This window comes from Dunckerocampus dactyliophorus, chromosome 2 (genome assembly GCF_027744805.1).
Source record: "Dunckerocampus dactyliophorus isolate RoL2022-P2 chromosome 2, RoL_Ddac_1.1, whole genome shotgun sequence".
Lineage (NCBI taxonomy): Eukaryota > Metazoa > Chordata > Actinopteri > Syngnathiformes > Syngnathidae > Dunckerocampus > Dunckerocampus dactyliophorus.
In genome coordinates, this window is record NC_072820.1 from 24387543 (window position 1) to 24403727 (window position 16185).

Consider the following 16185-nt stretch of genomic DNA (forward strand, 5'->3'; position numbering starts at 1 on the left):
ATGGAGGAGTGGGGACTGGAGGCAAGCTCGGATGATGAGTGACACCCTGAATGTGCATTCCACTTGATTTGCTCTGCACTCCAATTCACTGACGCTAGTCCTTTCATCCCATTAGATCCAAATTCCTATAACTGGGACTCTAAATACACGGGCCCCCATATCAAGTCCGGTCCCTGCTGGGAGGGCATATGGACTGCTTTGTTGTCAAGAAGGGAGAGTGCGAGGGGTCCACCAATCGCTGCCCTCGCCTGGGGAGTTAAACAAATTGATTGGCAGGCTTGCGGCAGCCAGTTCCAGACACTGTGGTCCCCATTCATCCCAACACTGAGCTCAAAAAAAGTCTATGGTGATCCAACTGAAAGGATGGGACCGAGACCACTTTAAAGGAGTCTTATAATGGGATTTGTATTTTTTTAATTTATTTATTCATGCAATACATAAACCTGATGTTAAATGCAGAATGTAACAAGTTCAAATGCCTAAATGCTTTGCCAGTCCAAAGGGGATGTTTTCAATCCAATAATGAATTATCTGACCTGTATCGGACCTGCCCTAAACCTTTATAATATCACTTTAAGTCCAACATCTGAGTAGTTACTTGTGGTAACTGAACAATGGCAATATTGAAATGTTTTCCCCCAGTATGAAAACCGATAGTGAGGCGGACTGCCTCTAGGGCACATTGTTGCAACCCATTAATTTATTACTTTAACTATTCTGGAAAAAACGTGAATCACGACATTCTTGCTTAGCGATTCTCTGGAGGGGATTAAAATTGGGACGTCATGTACAACGACATTTGAAATTACCAAGTTCTTGCGACTTTGGAGGGCAAATTTTCCCAAAAATATTGGTTATACTCTTTCTACCTCAGGTTCCTTTTTAACACACACACGTTATGTTTGAAAGAAATCACACAATTTTTTATAATTTTTATTACTATTGTTGGATTCCTCATTGTTGATGAATGATAGTTAGCACGGCTCGCCAGTGGTTAGCGAGTAGAATCAGGCATACCTGTCAACCGTCTCATTTTCCTCAGTAAACTCCCATATTTTGCCCTTCTTTCCAGATGCCCTCCCGTTTTAAAAATGCATTTTTCCTATATTTATTTTTATATTTTACAAAATTTAATCTCCGGTACTGCCAGAGCAGCACAGCTTCCTGTCACTCGGGCAACATCGGCATATCACATCTTGGAGCTGGTAAAGTCACGCCTTTAAAATTAAATTAAATTGTTTTAAAATGTGCTATATAAATGAAGTTTGACTTGACTTGACTAGAGGGCTCTAATAATGTTAAAAACCGTATTTAGAAGCTTGCAAACAGTTTTTACGTGCTAAAATATTACATTTATAAATAAGTAACAACAGTCTTTTATTTCAGATTTGAATGATCTCACAACAGGAACAGTAATCCATAACACAGACTACGGTTGTGGCTGTAACCCACACCAAGATAAAACTCAACTCTGAAACCCTGACGCCACTTCCTGCCCAGCTCTCACTCAGCTCCTCTAACACTGGAACACATTTACAGCAGCACACATGAGAATGAGTCTTTATGTCTTAAATGTCTTATTTAGTGTTATTATGTCTTATAATAACAAGAGGTGATAGGAATGTAAAGGCGACTATAGGGGTGTTAGTTCATGTCTAGAGGGCTCTAATAATGTTAAAACCCATATTTAGAAGGTCGTAAACAGGTTGTTTATGCTCAAACTACAAATATATTCCATTTATGAATAAGGAATCCTATTTCACTGAAATTCACTTATCTGGAACCGATTAACCGCAATAAACAAGTTCCACTGTATACTGTATTGTTTATATATTTTTTCTGTTGATTTTACTGAACACACACATCAATGGACACACACTGAAGCCCAGATTCACATGAATCTTTGTGTGTTATTGCTTTTGTCAGAAGAGTAGAAGAAGCCCAGTCAGGCTTCTGACAGTTCGAAGCATTCACACTCCCAACCTAATGAAGCATGACTGCTGGCACTTGACTGGAATGATTTTTCCTTCCTTTCCCTTCCCAATCTTTGCATTGGACTGTGTCCGTTTGCTAACGTGAATGAAAGCGCTTGTTACGGAGGCTTTTGTGTGATGTATTGAAAGGAATTTGGAATCCTTCCTGAAGAGGCAGAAAATCGCATTATCGTTTTTGGTTCTTTACTTAAATGTGATTTGTACTTTTTCTATATTGAAACAACATCCGACATTTTGTGGTTCTGTACGCACTCCCATAAATTATTAATACTGTACAAAAAGAGAAAGAGAGCTACTTAAGAACGTGAGGAATACTGTATGCAGTCACATGTTGCTACACTGAGGAAGGGCGATGTCGCTTTTGTTCTTTTTAGTTAAATTTTTTCCTTCATGATGTTTTCCAAGCATGAAGTAGACTCTTCTGATTACAGTGTATCAAAGAAAAACAAAACAAAAGTGAAAAGTAAAGTAAAATTACTAGCGGTGTCAAGAGACACTCAGGAGACGAGACGATGCACAAGACTGGGTCCGGCGAGACAAGATTTTGACGTTAATTTTAAGATTATTCGGATATTTAAAGACAAATCTTAAATTATGCCTTTTTGCTCTATTTTTCAACGTTTGCTGGGTTTCTGTTTAGTTTATTTCTGCAATAAGGCATGTTCCACAGCTGGCCCCTGCTCCACACTTTGGACACCCGTGTGTTTTTCACCAAGAAGGCGAGGTGCTGCCAGGCGACGAAGGGTGCAGACAAGTCCAAACATCTAGGTGTTTTGATCTGACAAGTCTTAAGTAACTTTGATCAAATGTAAAATTACTACAGCTTGTTCAAGGCCGACGGATAAAACAGACACATGTCACTCGCTGACGCTGACAAGACCTGATTGCATTGGTTAGATTGCAAGGTTTCAAGTCTACGAAAAGCATTTAAGATGCGGTTCCAAAAATGCCTCGCGCACTGCCACTTCCATGTTATACTGTATTATCAGTCATCCTGGCATTGCCACAGTTCACAGTCTGCTCGAGTTTATACACTTTCGCTCTGTGACCGGTGATTAGTGTGAATTGAGTACCAGATTCCAGGGGTGCTGGCAGAAATTCTGAGAAAAAAAAAATCTGATTGGGTCCCCAGGGGCAGCTGTGGTCACTACATCTGCAGGACTTAAATGACCCTTAAAAGCTATTTTTATGCTATTTGACTCAAACCTGAATTTAACTAGATGCATGTTTTGGAGTAATACATAATTTATTTTTCGAATAAAATAACACAAAAACATACAAAAAGTAATATAGCACGGGATTGAACACGAGTCATTTGCCTTCGTAGGTTGACATGTATACAATTACACCATTACATCACAATGTGGCAGAGACGGTGAAATCTCTCTTCTTATTTGGTTATTGGTGATAGAGCGGAAAAGAAGTTTGGCTTAAAATTTCATGTAAAGCACCCCATCATCTATTAACTCATTCAATCTAAACCATTTTTCAAAAGACAAACCCTTCTGTACCAGCCATTTTAGACGTTTTTGACTGATCTTTCAAGGCACACAGAATATTGTATTATATGGCTATATGAACATGGAACCTACCAAAGAAAGATTAGACTCACGTTTTCAGACAAAAAAAGTTTGTTTCTACCTTTTTCTGTTCTTTAGTAATCAGCAGTGGAACATAGTTAAGTTTCAGGAAAATATCAGTTCAGGACTAAAAAAGGGAGAAAAACAGCTTTTTGTAAAAAGATATATTCCAACCATAACTTTCACTTTGACACAATTTTTTTGCTTTTGTGACATGATATTTGTGACAGCTCAAATATATAAACAACTATACCAACATAAACAATACAAAAAATGGGTCGCATTTTTAAGCATAAAAATGGCTAAATTAACTAACTAAATGAAGTAAAATACAAATACAAGGCAGAAGAAGCCTTGTGAATGAATTAATGAAGAAGTGAATGTAGAATTCTACAGTGGTCACAGGGTGATGGTGTTCGGTGAGACAAGGATCAGATGTAATCGCCAGAAAAGGCATTTAGTGCAATTTCAAATGATCTCACAAGAGGCATAATAATAACAATAATAATCATAATAATAATACAGGCTACTATTGGGGCCATAACCAATGACAAGCTAAAACTCAACTGTGAACCTCAGACATCACTTCCTGTCCTTTACACATCTGTTAGACCGTCCCAAAGGTCCACTAGCGAACACAGTTACAGGGACACGTAAACACAAGCAGGACTCTTATTTATGTCTTAAATGGCTTCCATCCATCTTCTATGCTGCTTATCCTACTGGAGCCTATCCCAGCTGACAATTAACCTAAAATGCATACTGTATTTTGGAGTGTAGGAGGAAGCTGGAGTACCCAGAGAAATCCTATGCACGGGGAGAGCATGCAAACTCCACACAGACATTCGAGCCCAGATCTCTCAGATCTCCTGACTGTGTGGCCAACATACTAACCACTAGGTCAGCATGCGGCCCTTCTAAATGACTTATTTACTCTTATTATGTTTACTATATTAGGTATAATGAATGTAAAGCCATTTAAAGCTGCCATTACATTACACTAAAGTGACTGCATATAAATACAGTAATCTCTCCTTTATCGTGGTTATTTGGTTCCACACCCAACTGCAATAAGTGAATTTCTGCGAAGTAGGATTCCTTATTTATGAATGGAATATTGTTGTAGTTATATAGACACTTTACAGACAAGTTTATCACCTTCTAATATGCTTTTTAACATTATTAGAGCTGCCTAGACACAAAATCACACCCCTATAGTGACCTTTACACTTGTATTACCCAATATAAGAAGAAATATACTATTTGATACATAAATAAAACTTATGCTCACGTGTGCTGCAGTAAATGTGTTCCAGACGTGTGGAAAGAAGTGACGTCAGGGAGTCATAGTTGAGTTTTACCTGGGTTACGGCCACAACAGTAGTGATTAAGCCATTATTATTGTGGCTGTTGTGAGATAATTTAAACATGCAATAAAAGCTTATTGTTGCAACAATCAAGTCCTTGTCTCACCGAACAATTACGGACTTCTAGTGACTAATGTAGAATACTACATTCACCATTTAAAATCATCTTAATTCCTTGTATTTATATTTTACGTAGTAGTTTTTGCACCAAAATGGGTTCTTGAGACTTTTTTGTGTGTGCTATCATGATGGATGACATTGTCACCAAATTCCAGGAAGATGTGTGAAACTGCTGGCAGTAGCAAATATTTCTAAATTCATAGGGAGTGCTACCGAGGGAGTTTTAGGGGTTGGTGTTCAGTCGCTTTGTGCTTGGGCCCTAAATCACGATACAGCAGGGGTGATCATACCATGTGAGGAGCAAAACAAAGACAAGTGACATGAATAAAAAGGGTGGGGTCAAGATGGAGGGAAGAGAAAACAAAACTGAGAAAAGACTAAATCTTCAGCTTACTCATGTCACAAAACACACATCACAGATCTAAATCATCTGTCCGGCTGTGGACACACTGAGATTTAACTTTGTTTAATTAAAAACAAAAATAGAGGCATATTGTTTGGCCCCCAGGGCAGACTCATACAGTAGAGAAGCTACGCCAGAGGAGCCGGGGGTGGGGCAACATCTCCAACTACTAGAGGACACACCAAATACAAACTGGAGGGGCAGAGGGCGGGGTTGGGTGGGGGGGGACTACCCCTCATTCATGGATTATGCAGCTCAATCAGACTCTGGCAGATTATGTCTGACCAAAACAGACTCGGCCAGGGAATGAGATTAACAGCTATTTTCCAAATAATTTTCCTGGGTGAAAACAATCGGCTGTCTGATTAAGCAAAGAGCTGTGGGCATCAAATGGCTCACAGATGTAAAAGCGATGATTTAAGAAGATCATTCTGCAACACAAATCCTCATAAATCCATTTGTGTCAATATGTTTGGAAGGTTTGAGTGTAATTAGTCTGATTTGACTAATCCAAAAACTTGACTAAAAGGTCCTATCAACCAATTAGAAGATTTGAAAATGTCTTCCTGTTAGGTATGATTAAGACCTTTAAGCCCAGATAAATTAATACTACATTTACAGAGATCAGTACTTGACCCAAAATGATGAAAGACCTCGTCAAGTGTTTTGCAGATTTGTCTATTATCCGTTGGCTCGACAAGTTGCAACAATTCTGCTCACAGCATCAATTTTCAACACTGAATTCAATACATTGCTTCAAGACAAACCTTCAAATACAGTAATCGCTCGTTTATCATGATTAATCGGTTCCAGACCTGGCCGTGATAAATGAAGTTCCGTGAAGTAGGATTCCTTATTTATAAATGGAGGTAGTTAGACCACAGGAAACCTGTTTATGACCTTCTAAATGCAGCTTTTAACATTAGAGACTTCTAGACATGAAATGCAGTAACACCCCTATAGTCACCTTTACACTCCTATTGCCCAATATGGTAGAAATAATATAGACTGAGATACATTAGCATTGGGAGAGCTCCTTCTTGTTGTTCCTCTTTTACTTCCTGTGGTGGATATTGTCTCATCAACATCTCATGTAACATTACTGACATCAAGTGACCAGTGTAGAATGCAACACTAGATGTGTAATTGTTTTTTTTTTGCAGTCAGGGTTGAGGGTCAGGGTATAATTTATCACATATGCTGTTAATTGACTGCTATTTTATTGCTATTGGGTGACGGCACCAGGAGTGAGTGTGTTACCATAGTGTACTGAGGATACTTGGGTCCTTTGAGTTGAGTATTGAGTATTACTAATCTGTGATTGGTAATTATCTTTTTAGCATTACATTACGTGGGATTAAAACTTGATATAATATTAAATAAAGTAAACCCTCATTTATCACAGTTAATTGGGTCCAGACCCAAGCGTGATAAGTTCATTTCCGCAAAGTAAAATTCCTTATTTCGAAATGTAATATTTTCCTAGTTAGCGCACAGAGAATCTGTTTACAATCTTCTCAATACGTTTTTTTAACATTATTAGAGCCCTCTAGACATGAAATCGCACTCCTATAGTCACCTTTACACTCCTTTTAGCCAATATAGTCAACATAATAAGAGAAAATAAGCCATTTAAGACATAAATAAGACTTGTGTTTGTGTGTGTTGCTATAAGTTTGTTCCCTAGGGTTGCAGAGTGAGTGGTGGTCAGGAAGTGACACCCAGGGCTTAAAGTTGAGTTTTATCTTGCCATGAGTTAAAAAAAAATGATTCACAATCCTTATGTGAGACATGAACACACATCTTTCTCTTTTCTGTGTGTTCTAAAGATATAAAAAGAGGCTGCTAATTAATGCACGTAATGGGACACACCTATTCCGCCTACAAAGCCTGCTGTTCAGACACTTCCAAAAACCTCCAACAACGTTTTACGATTTTATATCAATGCTGCCGAACTTTGGTCATTTTAAGCATTACCGGAACTGCCTGTCTGGGCGCATTGATTTAACATAGCAAAATAGAAATGAACGCTACACCTAGCGTTAACTTTTCCAAAGCCTGTTGTGAGATCATTCAAACCTGCAAATAAAAGCCTATTGTTCTGGCGACCAAGTCTGGTACTTTTGTGCCTCACCCAACATTACAGCAACATGAATGATGCCTCGTGATCAGTGTAGAATACTACATCAACGTCTTTGAATGCGTTATATTTGTATTTTATTTCATTTTGCCATTTTTATGCTTGAAAATTGTTAATTTAAGCAAAAAATATGTAACATTAACTTAAATATGCATTTTTTTTTTTACTAATAATAGGCCATAAACAACCAACCATGAAACAGTATGATTTATTAAGTAATTAATGTTTGAAAAACCACAATAGAGTGAATCCATGAAATTCAAACCGCAAGTGGCGAGGGACGACTGTAATGTGCATTCAAAGAATCAGCAGTGTGTAGAAGTTAATTGTTTAGCGTATACAATAAACATTCAAACTTTTTAGGGAAATATTAAAATGTTAAGTGCAAACAAATTCCCTTGGACTGAATTTAGTTTGTTGGTTGAACATGATGTTAGTAGATGCTATCATTACGTAAAGATATTGAATGCAAAGTGTAGTTGATTTTCTGAGGCCAGTGTATTTTTTTTATAGTGTATTAGATTCTGCTTTAATACGAACATAAGGGTCAATAAAGATGATCCTGTTTATCTCGTTCATATTACAGTGGAACCGCTGGTTTAATTATTAGTTAATTATTCACAGTTTAATTAATTATTTCATGGACCTGTGTTGCAGCGTTTCATTACTGTCAATGTTTCAATGATTTCCAATGGATATATGTTCTTTGTTTAATTTTAAGTACATTTATACTACACGAAAAGGTTTTAAGAAGACATTTAGGTTGAAGAATGTAACATACACAGTATGTACCATCACACATGTTTTACATCAATTAGTAGTATTTTACAAAAACATCATTAATGTCTTCTACTGTACATGTGCTATAGCCACCATCATTTGGCTGGTTGGTTTCTATGGGGTTAAAAAAGTTGCACTTGCATTCTGTGCTGTTCTACCACCATCTGGTGGCTGAAAAGTGTAGCTTCGTTTTCATGAGATAGTTGCAACATACCAGCGAGGAAAATCCATCCATATTCTATACCGCTTGTGCGAGGAAAATCTGAGAATTTAAACCCTGAAAACTGATTAAGATGCACTAAGTTTAGGAAATTGACAACATCATATGTACACAAACAATCTGAATGGCTTCCCTCTGCATGCCAATTTTACATATTTAATTGGGGGGAGGAAGGGAGGGTGTTCAGAGCATAACGGCTGAGAACAATAGACCATCTGTGGTCAAGAACAATTATAATGTCATCATAGCTTAGTCACATATAAACCAGGAGGGGATGAGCGACGTGGGTGTGAAGGAAGGCTGACAGTGTTAGCGCAGAAAGACCAACGTGACTTGTTTTGCTGTGCTGTCAACGAGGTACTGTAAGTCGTTTTTTAACGTTTGTACTTTACTGTTAAGACGGACGTTTACTTGACTATATTTTCAAAAGAAAATGGATACCACAACGTTCACGTAGGACGTTAATGTTCGTCTTGTTTCGACAGCCAACGGCTGCAGGAAGTACTACGTTGTTGCGTGCCAATCAATGCAACGAAGAAGGTTTTTGATTGGTTGTCGTGTGAGGCGCCAATATAATCAGGAAGTAAGTGTCTGGTTTGGAGAGTTTCCGTCTTCACACGGTCCGCTTATTAAAAAAGTTATAAAGTTATATTCATACATTTTGTTTATAATATGTTTGAGTAAAAGGGAGCTTGGCCGAAGGCCGAAGGGGATTTAAAAAAATATTTTGATTTCTAATAATAAACAGGGTGATCTGCAGCATCCTCTAAGGAGAGTAAAGATTATGTATACAAAACAGTGCAATAATGGCAGAAACAGAGATTAACCAAAAACAATTACAGACTGTCATGCAGAACATGACATTTGCAACGTTTGAAGACAACATTTTCATCACATCCAACACTTACAGATACCAAACTTTGGTCATAAATTACACAGACAGAACCACATGACACTCCAAACCATAGAAGAAGAAAGAACGCATGCGCATAAGTCCGTTATCGAGGCACATGAAGACTTACGAGAAGTAGAATTACTTCTGCGAGTCATTATGAAAAATAACACAAAAAAATATCAGGAGAATGTCGACTGAGGTGAGTCATGTCCGTCTAAATATTCAGATATTATGTTGGCTTGTCGTCAAAGCTCACTTCTGGTCATGTGACGGAGACGAGGCGGCGGTGGGTCGGTGACGTCATCAATCTTGTATTGCTTGTTTACACGGTAATGATAAGCCGGCGTTTTCAGATTTTCCCACTCTGTAAGCCGCTTTTGTGTTTTCAAAAAAGTTCCAGCATTTCCACAATTCCCCATTTTCTGAAAAAAATTCCCATTGAAAATTAATGGGGAATATTTCAAAGTTTCATAATCCTCACATTTCTCAACCAATTTGGACCACCTCCAAGAGAGAATGGTCAAATCATTGGAGAATTTTTTTTTCTGCAAAAATCTTTGGTCTTTGACGATTGCCTCAGGGTGCCCCTCCCAAGCTGTCTCTCACTCCTAAGCTGCACGTAGTGATGGTTCGATCGTGAACAAATCGGCTCTGCCACTCCTAAACTGTAGTGATGGGTTGATTGCGTACAAATATACTCTGAGCCGGCTCTTGGAAATGAATGACAAGAGCCAGCTCGTTAGTTTGATTCGTTTTTCCTTTTCTTTTTTACTGTTAAAGGCGAGAACCTGCACCATTTGTGCTTGGTGCTAGGTTTTGCATGCTAATGTTAGCATTAGCATAGTAGCATTTTAGCTGTTTTTGTGAGCAAAAACTTATAGAGACATGCTATCATGTCAGGTGTTAGCATGTTAGTGCTAGCATGAAAATATGGGCATAGTATCACTCTTTTGACATTTTTGTAAGTATTAACACACGGTTCTTCACCTCTTCTGCTTCGACACGTTGCTCCTTTTCTGTTCATTCCCCCCCCCCCATCCCTTCATTTAGCTCACGCTTACTGCTAATTTCAGTTTTTCTTCCCCTTATTCTCCTCATTCAGCTCACACATTAACACGGTATCATTCATACATCCATTTTGAATTTGGCCACGGCTTTGCCTCTTGTGCTTCGACGTTTGCACCTTTTCTCCTCATTTCTTGTTTTGTCTGCCATCGTAGCAGCGCGGCTTCGCCTCTTCTTGGACACTTGCGTCTTTCCTGCTCATTTTTGTTTTTCCCTTTTTCCCCATTCATCCCTTCATTCAGCTCACGCTTCCTGCTCATTTCTGTTTTTCCTCTTTTTCATCTCTCTATTAATCTCACGCATTCACACCACAGTTTCTCCAGAAATTGTAGGTCCTCTAGTTATTATTGTTATCATCTCGTCTCTAAAGTTGGGTGTCCCTTGACACCCCTAATCAGAGGTCGAAGTGGATGTAAACATTGATGTATGCATTCCATTCTACTGTATGTTAGAAATTACAACACTACACCAGCCATTATTATGAAGTTCACAAACAGGAAATGCAAAACAGCACTGCTTAAGCAGAGAAGTCAGTTGAAAGGAACAAAGGTCTAACAAACAAGCACAACATCAATATAGCCAAGAAAGCACATAGCTTAAGGAAGAAGGGGAAAATTCAACATACTAGGAGAACCAACTACAAAACCTACATCAAGTTAAATGAAGGTCCCGAATAAGCCAAAGTACTTGTTGTGAAAGACATCAAATAACTGCACAAATTATTAATTAAAGATCAGGTAATGTCTGTCAAACTAAAAATGATGCAGTCTGTCAGTTCAACAAGACTACAACTGTGTTCTATTTTTTAATAACGCTACACAAAGTTTAGATTCTCATATTCTTTTACGGATCACAAATAAACCTTTAGGACAGTTATCTCATTTTGCGGTAACCAGTTTTCCAAGCCACACAGTACTGCTGACCCACATTGTGATCAGCAAGCACAATGTTTGACGCATGCACTTGCTCTAGCGTTATTGCAATTCTGTTACAACCAGAAAGCAATTTAATCCATAAAACATTGTCTAAACAGGCAAAACACTGCATTTATGGACCAACAGCATCCTCTGCAAAGCCTGTCGGGGAGACAGTAACCTACTGGAAACATAGACTGCAGAATAGTGAAACACTCAGTGCTAGATTGTTTGATGAAGGGTCATGAAGCCGGAAATAATGGCTTGTACAACATTGTGAATCTAGAGACGGATTTATAGTGTCACATATACTGTCAACAGTCTGAAGAGCTCTGGAGAGAGAACACAGCGCGGGAGGGGGATTAAAGATTAAAAGCGGGAAAGAGAGGACGGAGAAAAAGAAGGAGACAACGTGTAGGGTGAGACAGATCTCTCCCAGAGGAGTTCAAGCTCTCAGAGGGAGCCGGCAGTGGAAGACAGTAGCAGCAAGAAAACAAACAGCCACACATTTCACACATTTCACATTTGGTGCTGGAGAACACCACCCTACAATGTGAGGCAAGTGCAGGCAACAGGGGAGACGAAGAAATTGAGACAGAGAGAGGAGAACCACCACTGGATTCAAGAGACTGACTGATCTAACTTTTTCTTTTAGAAGACATGAGCAAAGACAGGAGAAAATAGCAGGAGACAGGAAGAAAGAACAAACCCTCGAGTACCTATCCAGTGCTCTCAACCCAGTGGGGAAGATGTCCAAGACGTCGTCCCGTCTGGGTCGACCTGGATCAGCAGGATCCAAAAACTTCAGCTCAAGGAAGGACCTACAAGGTAACCGCTCATGCATGCTGCGTATCGGAGAGAGGCTGATGAGAGCCGGCAGCGAGGGAAACTTGGCCCAAAGGCCTTTTCCGACCTCGAGCCACAACCAAAACAAGGCTTCTGGATTAGGACAAGGACCTCATGGAGCAAGCAAAGTGGACGTTGCGGCGGACAAAGACACAGAGCCTGCAGAGAATAATTGCAGTGAAGGTAAGATACGAGTTCGGTGTGACGTAACGTGGCGGGTCGTATACAGGAAGTTACTGCTACTTTCGGTACAAATAAAGAGTCAAGAGCTCTGCCGTATGAATTCTACTCATTTTATTTTACTCATGAACTACATCAAACATATACTATTTGGATCGAAAATTCAACCATTGATGCGAAAAATGTAATTTCATTTGTGCGTTGATTCCAAAACCTTAGCTGTCTGTATCTTTATAGTTACTATACACAGTACATATTGATGCTACTGTAACCTGTCTGGTACGCACCTGCGCACGCCCAGGGCTCGAAACACTGTCCACTGAATGAATGTCTAAACCTTTTGGCATTGAGCTAAAAGCCGGAGCTGTCAACTCGATGGCCAGTGTCATTCTTAAGGTGTCAAGGAGTGAGGTTTACCAGCTGGCATCCATTACATTCACCCCACAAAACCTCACTCTGGATCACGGCACCAATGTAACTCGACTGGTCTGCTCCTGCACACGCCCAGGGATCCAACCAAGGTCCACAGATGAGAGTTGAACAGCGCTAGCCGACATGTTAAAAGCCCAAGCTGTTACCTAGATGTCCAGCGCCACTCTTAAAGCATCAGGGAGTGAGGTTTACCAATATACAGTACATTCACACAGCCGCACCAGCTGGCACTCACACCCCAAAACCTCATTCTCATCCGGGTCACAGCACCAGTATAACCCGACTGGACTGCCCCTTCACATGCCCGAAGAATGAACCAGGGTCCACAGATAATAGTTGAGTAGTGCTATTAAGGCTTCACAGAGTGAGGTTTACTTTGGCACAGCTGCATTATCAGATCTAAAGAAGCTTTGGAGGCACTGAAAGAAAGCTTAAAAAAACAGAAATGGGATGGACTGTATGCACATGATGAAAATATACAGGAGCTTATGATTTATTTATGACAATACTGATTGGTTTGTATGAAAAACATTGTGGACTCAGGAGGATTGTAAAGAAAAGTGCTATTCACAAACCATGGATGACTAAAGGATTACGAAATGCATGCAAGAAAAAAAATTATAGATGTTTTTTAAAATCAAGGTCGAAATAAGGAGAAGACAGGTATAAGAAATATAAAAATAAATTAGTATGGATAATTAGAAGACACAAAAGGGAATACTGTGGTAATTTACTACATGAAAATAGAAACAACATGAAGGCTACTTGGGGAATAATAAAGAGCGTAATAAAAAATGATAAAAGAGAATCAGCTCTGGAGTGTCAGCAGGTCTGGAGTGTCACACAAAAGGTTCAGTGGAAAACAAATCTGGCCAACACAAGGTCAAGAAACAATTATATAAATCAGGGAATATTTTGTCACTGACATCAAATAACTTCAAACAATTTATGCTACATTTTGTACAGCATTATCAATATAAAATGTATTCAATATGAGTCATTTTAACCTAGATCATATCATAAATTCACAATTTTTGGTTTAAGTGCAATTTAAGTATCAATATCATTTAATAAACATTTGAGGCATAATTATCATTGTTTCAATTAAATCTTGGTGCGCAACAATCTCGTTCAATTCAATGGGCAACAAACCCAATTCAAAACTACCTTGCCACTTGGGCATACATCAAAAAGTAACCATAAAATAGGAGAAACGGGAGTGGACGAGTTTCGCCTGAAGGCTCTGGATGTTGAGGGACTGTCTTGGCTGACACGCCTCTTCAACATTGCGTGGAAGTCGGGAACAGTACCTCTGGATTGGTAGACTGGGGTGATGGTCCCCCTTTTCAAGAAGGGTGACCGGAGGGTGTGTTCCAACTAGGGGGATCACACTTCTCAACCTCCCTGGGAAAGTCTATTCCGGGGTGCTGGAGAGAGGGGTACGACCGTTGAACCTCAGCTACAGGAGGGGCAATGTGGTTTTCATTATGGTTGTAAAACACTAGACCAGCTCTTCACCCTTGCAAGGGTGCTACATGCCATTCGGTCCTTGTACAACCGGAGCAGGAGCCTGGTTCACATTGCCAGCTGTAAGTAGAGTCTGTTTCCAGTGAACATTGGCCTACGCCAAGCTGCCCTTTGTCACCGATTCTGTTCATAATTTGCATGGACAGGTGCAGCCAAGACATGTAATACGTTATAATCATAATACAGTTCAATGGACAAATGTTAAAGTTTATTTTATGTTAACATTACTTTCGCCCTTCATTTATGATAAGTGAATTTCCGTGAAGTATGATTCAATATTATTAATTGAAATATTTTGTTGTTTGAGCATACAAAACCTGTTACTGGCTTTCTAAATACAGTTCTTACCATTATTAGAGCCCTGTAGAGACAAAATAACACCCCTGTAGTCATCTTTACACTCCTATTCTTTGTTTACACCACATTGCACACATGTTTTATGCACAAGCTACGGGATCACTGCAGGGACACGAGACAGCCATTTATTTATTCTAAACTTAAGACAGGGTTTTAAACGGAGTGGGGAACAAGGACAATGAAGCCAAAAACATACTGCTTCTACACGGAATGGCAGGAGAGCTTACTTTCACTATGTCATGTGGGACATGCCATGGCTGACTCTAGCAGTGCAAGTTAAGGTAATGTAATGTAAGCTAATGTCTCATTAATGTAACATTACTGATGCCTGGTGAACAGAATCCTACATATGACTTGTCTTTCAATATTTTTTTACTAATAATAGTCAACGATGAAACAGTGATCATTAACCTTTTTTTAAAAAATTGGGATAGACTGGGAGCAATGTTCAAACCGCAAAGTGGTGAGAGACGACTATATTCGTTTTTGTTTTTTTTTTCATCAGGCTCCCGTGAATCCACGTCACTGGTGTGTCCAAGGACTGCCAACAAAGTGCGAAATCTCAGCGCTTGGGGAAAAAACATTATCAGTGAAGCATAAAGCATAAACATGTAAAAAAAAAAAAAAAGAAAAAGTGTCCTTTTTGGGGTTTTTTTTTGCAGTGGTACATGTATGCTGTACATTTTACCTTTATTATCACGTATCTATAAATGATTACAGACTTAGGGTGAATGAGATGTGGTTTTTGTGGAACATTTTTTTTGTAAAAAAATATAATTTTTTGACCAAAATCTGGGAATTCGCGGGGCAGTGAATGCTGAATCGTGAATGTGATCCATAATATTTTTTAAATGGTTGATCATGCTGGAATCTGTTGTCTCCAAATCCTACCGAAATCATTTAATATCTACTTTATCAACTATCTATCAGCAATGTTTATATAGTTACAATTATTGTATTGATGTTTGACGACCACCTAATGACAGACAAAATACATTGTTTCAATGTACCTCTCAGCATTAGCATATGAATCTAAAGTGAGGATTTTCTGGGTACATACAGTATATGGAGCAGTCAGCGTACCTAACGTCTTACAAACATGCTTCCGTGAGTCAAACACCCTGGAGAAATGTGTGTGTGTGTGCTGTGTGTGGGTGGAGGTTTGTTTGGGTGCACAAGTGCCTTCTCCAGCAACACTTTATAATTAGGTACCATGACTAAGTCATATGCTAATATGTTGCTACATGTCACACTTTGGCGATGAAGTCAAGAGTGAAATGAGGTTGGAATGAAAGCTTGACATGTCCCAAGGCTTACTGGTTATCAGGACTACATAAAGTAACTAGATGAGGTGATGGAGACTTT

General features: G+C 39.1%; 1 protein-coding gene across 1 annotated transcript in view; it reads left to right on the forward strand.

Annotated features, from left to right (window-relative positions):
* Positions 1 to 11734: 11734 nt before the first annotated feature.
* LOC129177325 (sickle tail protein-like) overlaps positions 11735 to 16185 on the forward strand; it is a 64106-nt gene continuing 59655 nt past the window's right edge. The window contains exon 1 of the mRNA XM_054768308.1: positions 11735 to 12507. Within this exon, the coding sequence (XP_054624283.1) occupies positions 12228 to 12507 (280 nt within the window). The 5' untranslated portion in view covers positions 11735 to 12227. The remainder of the gene's footprint in view (positions 12508 to 16185) is intronic.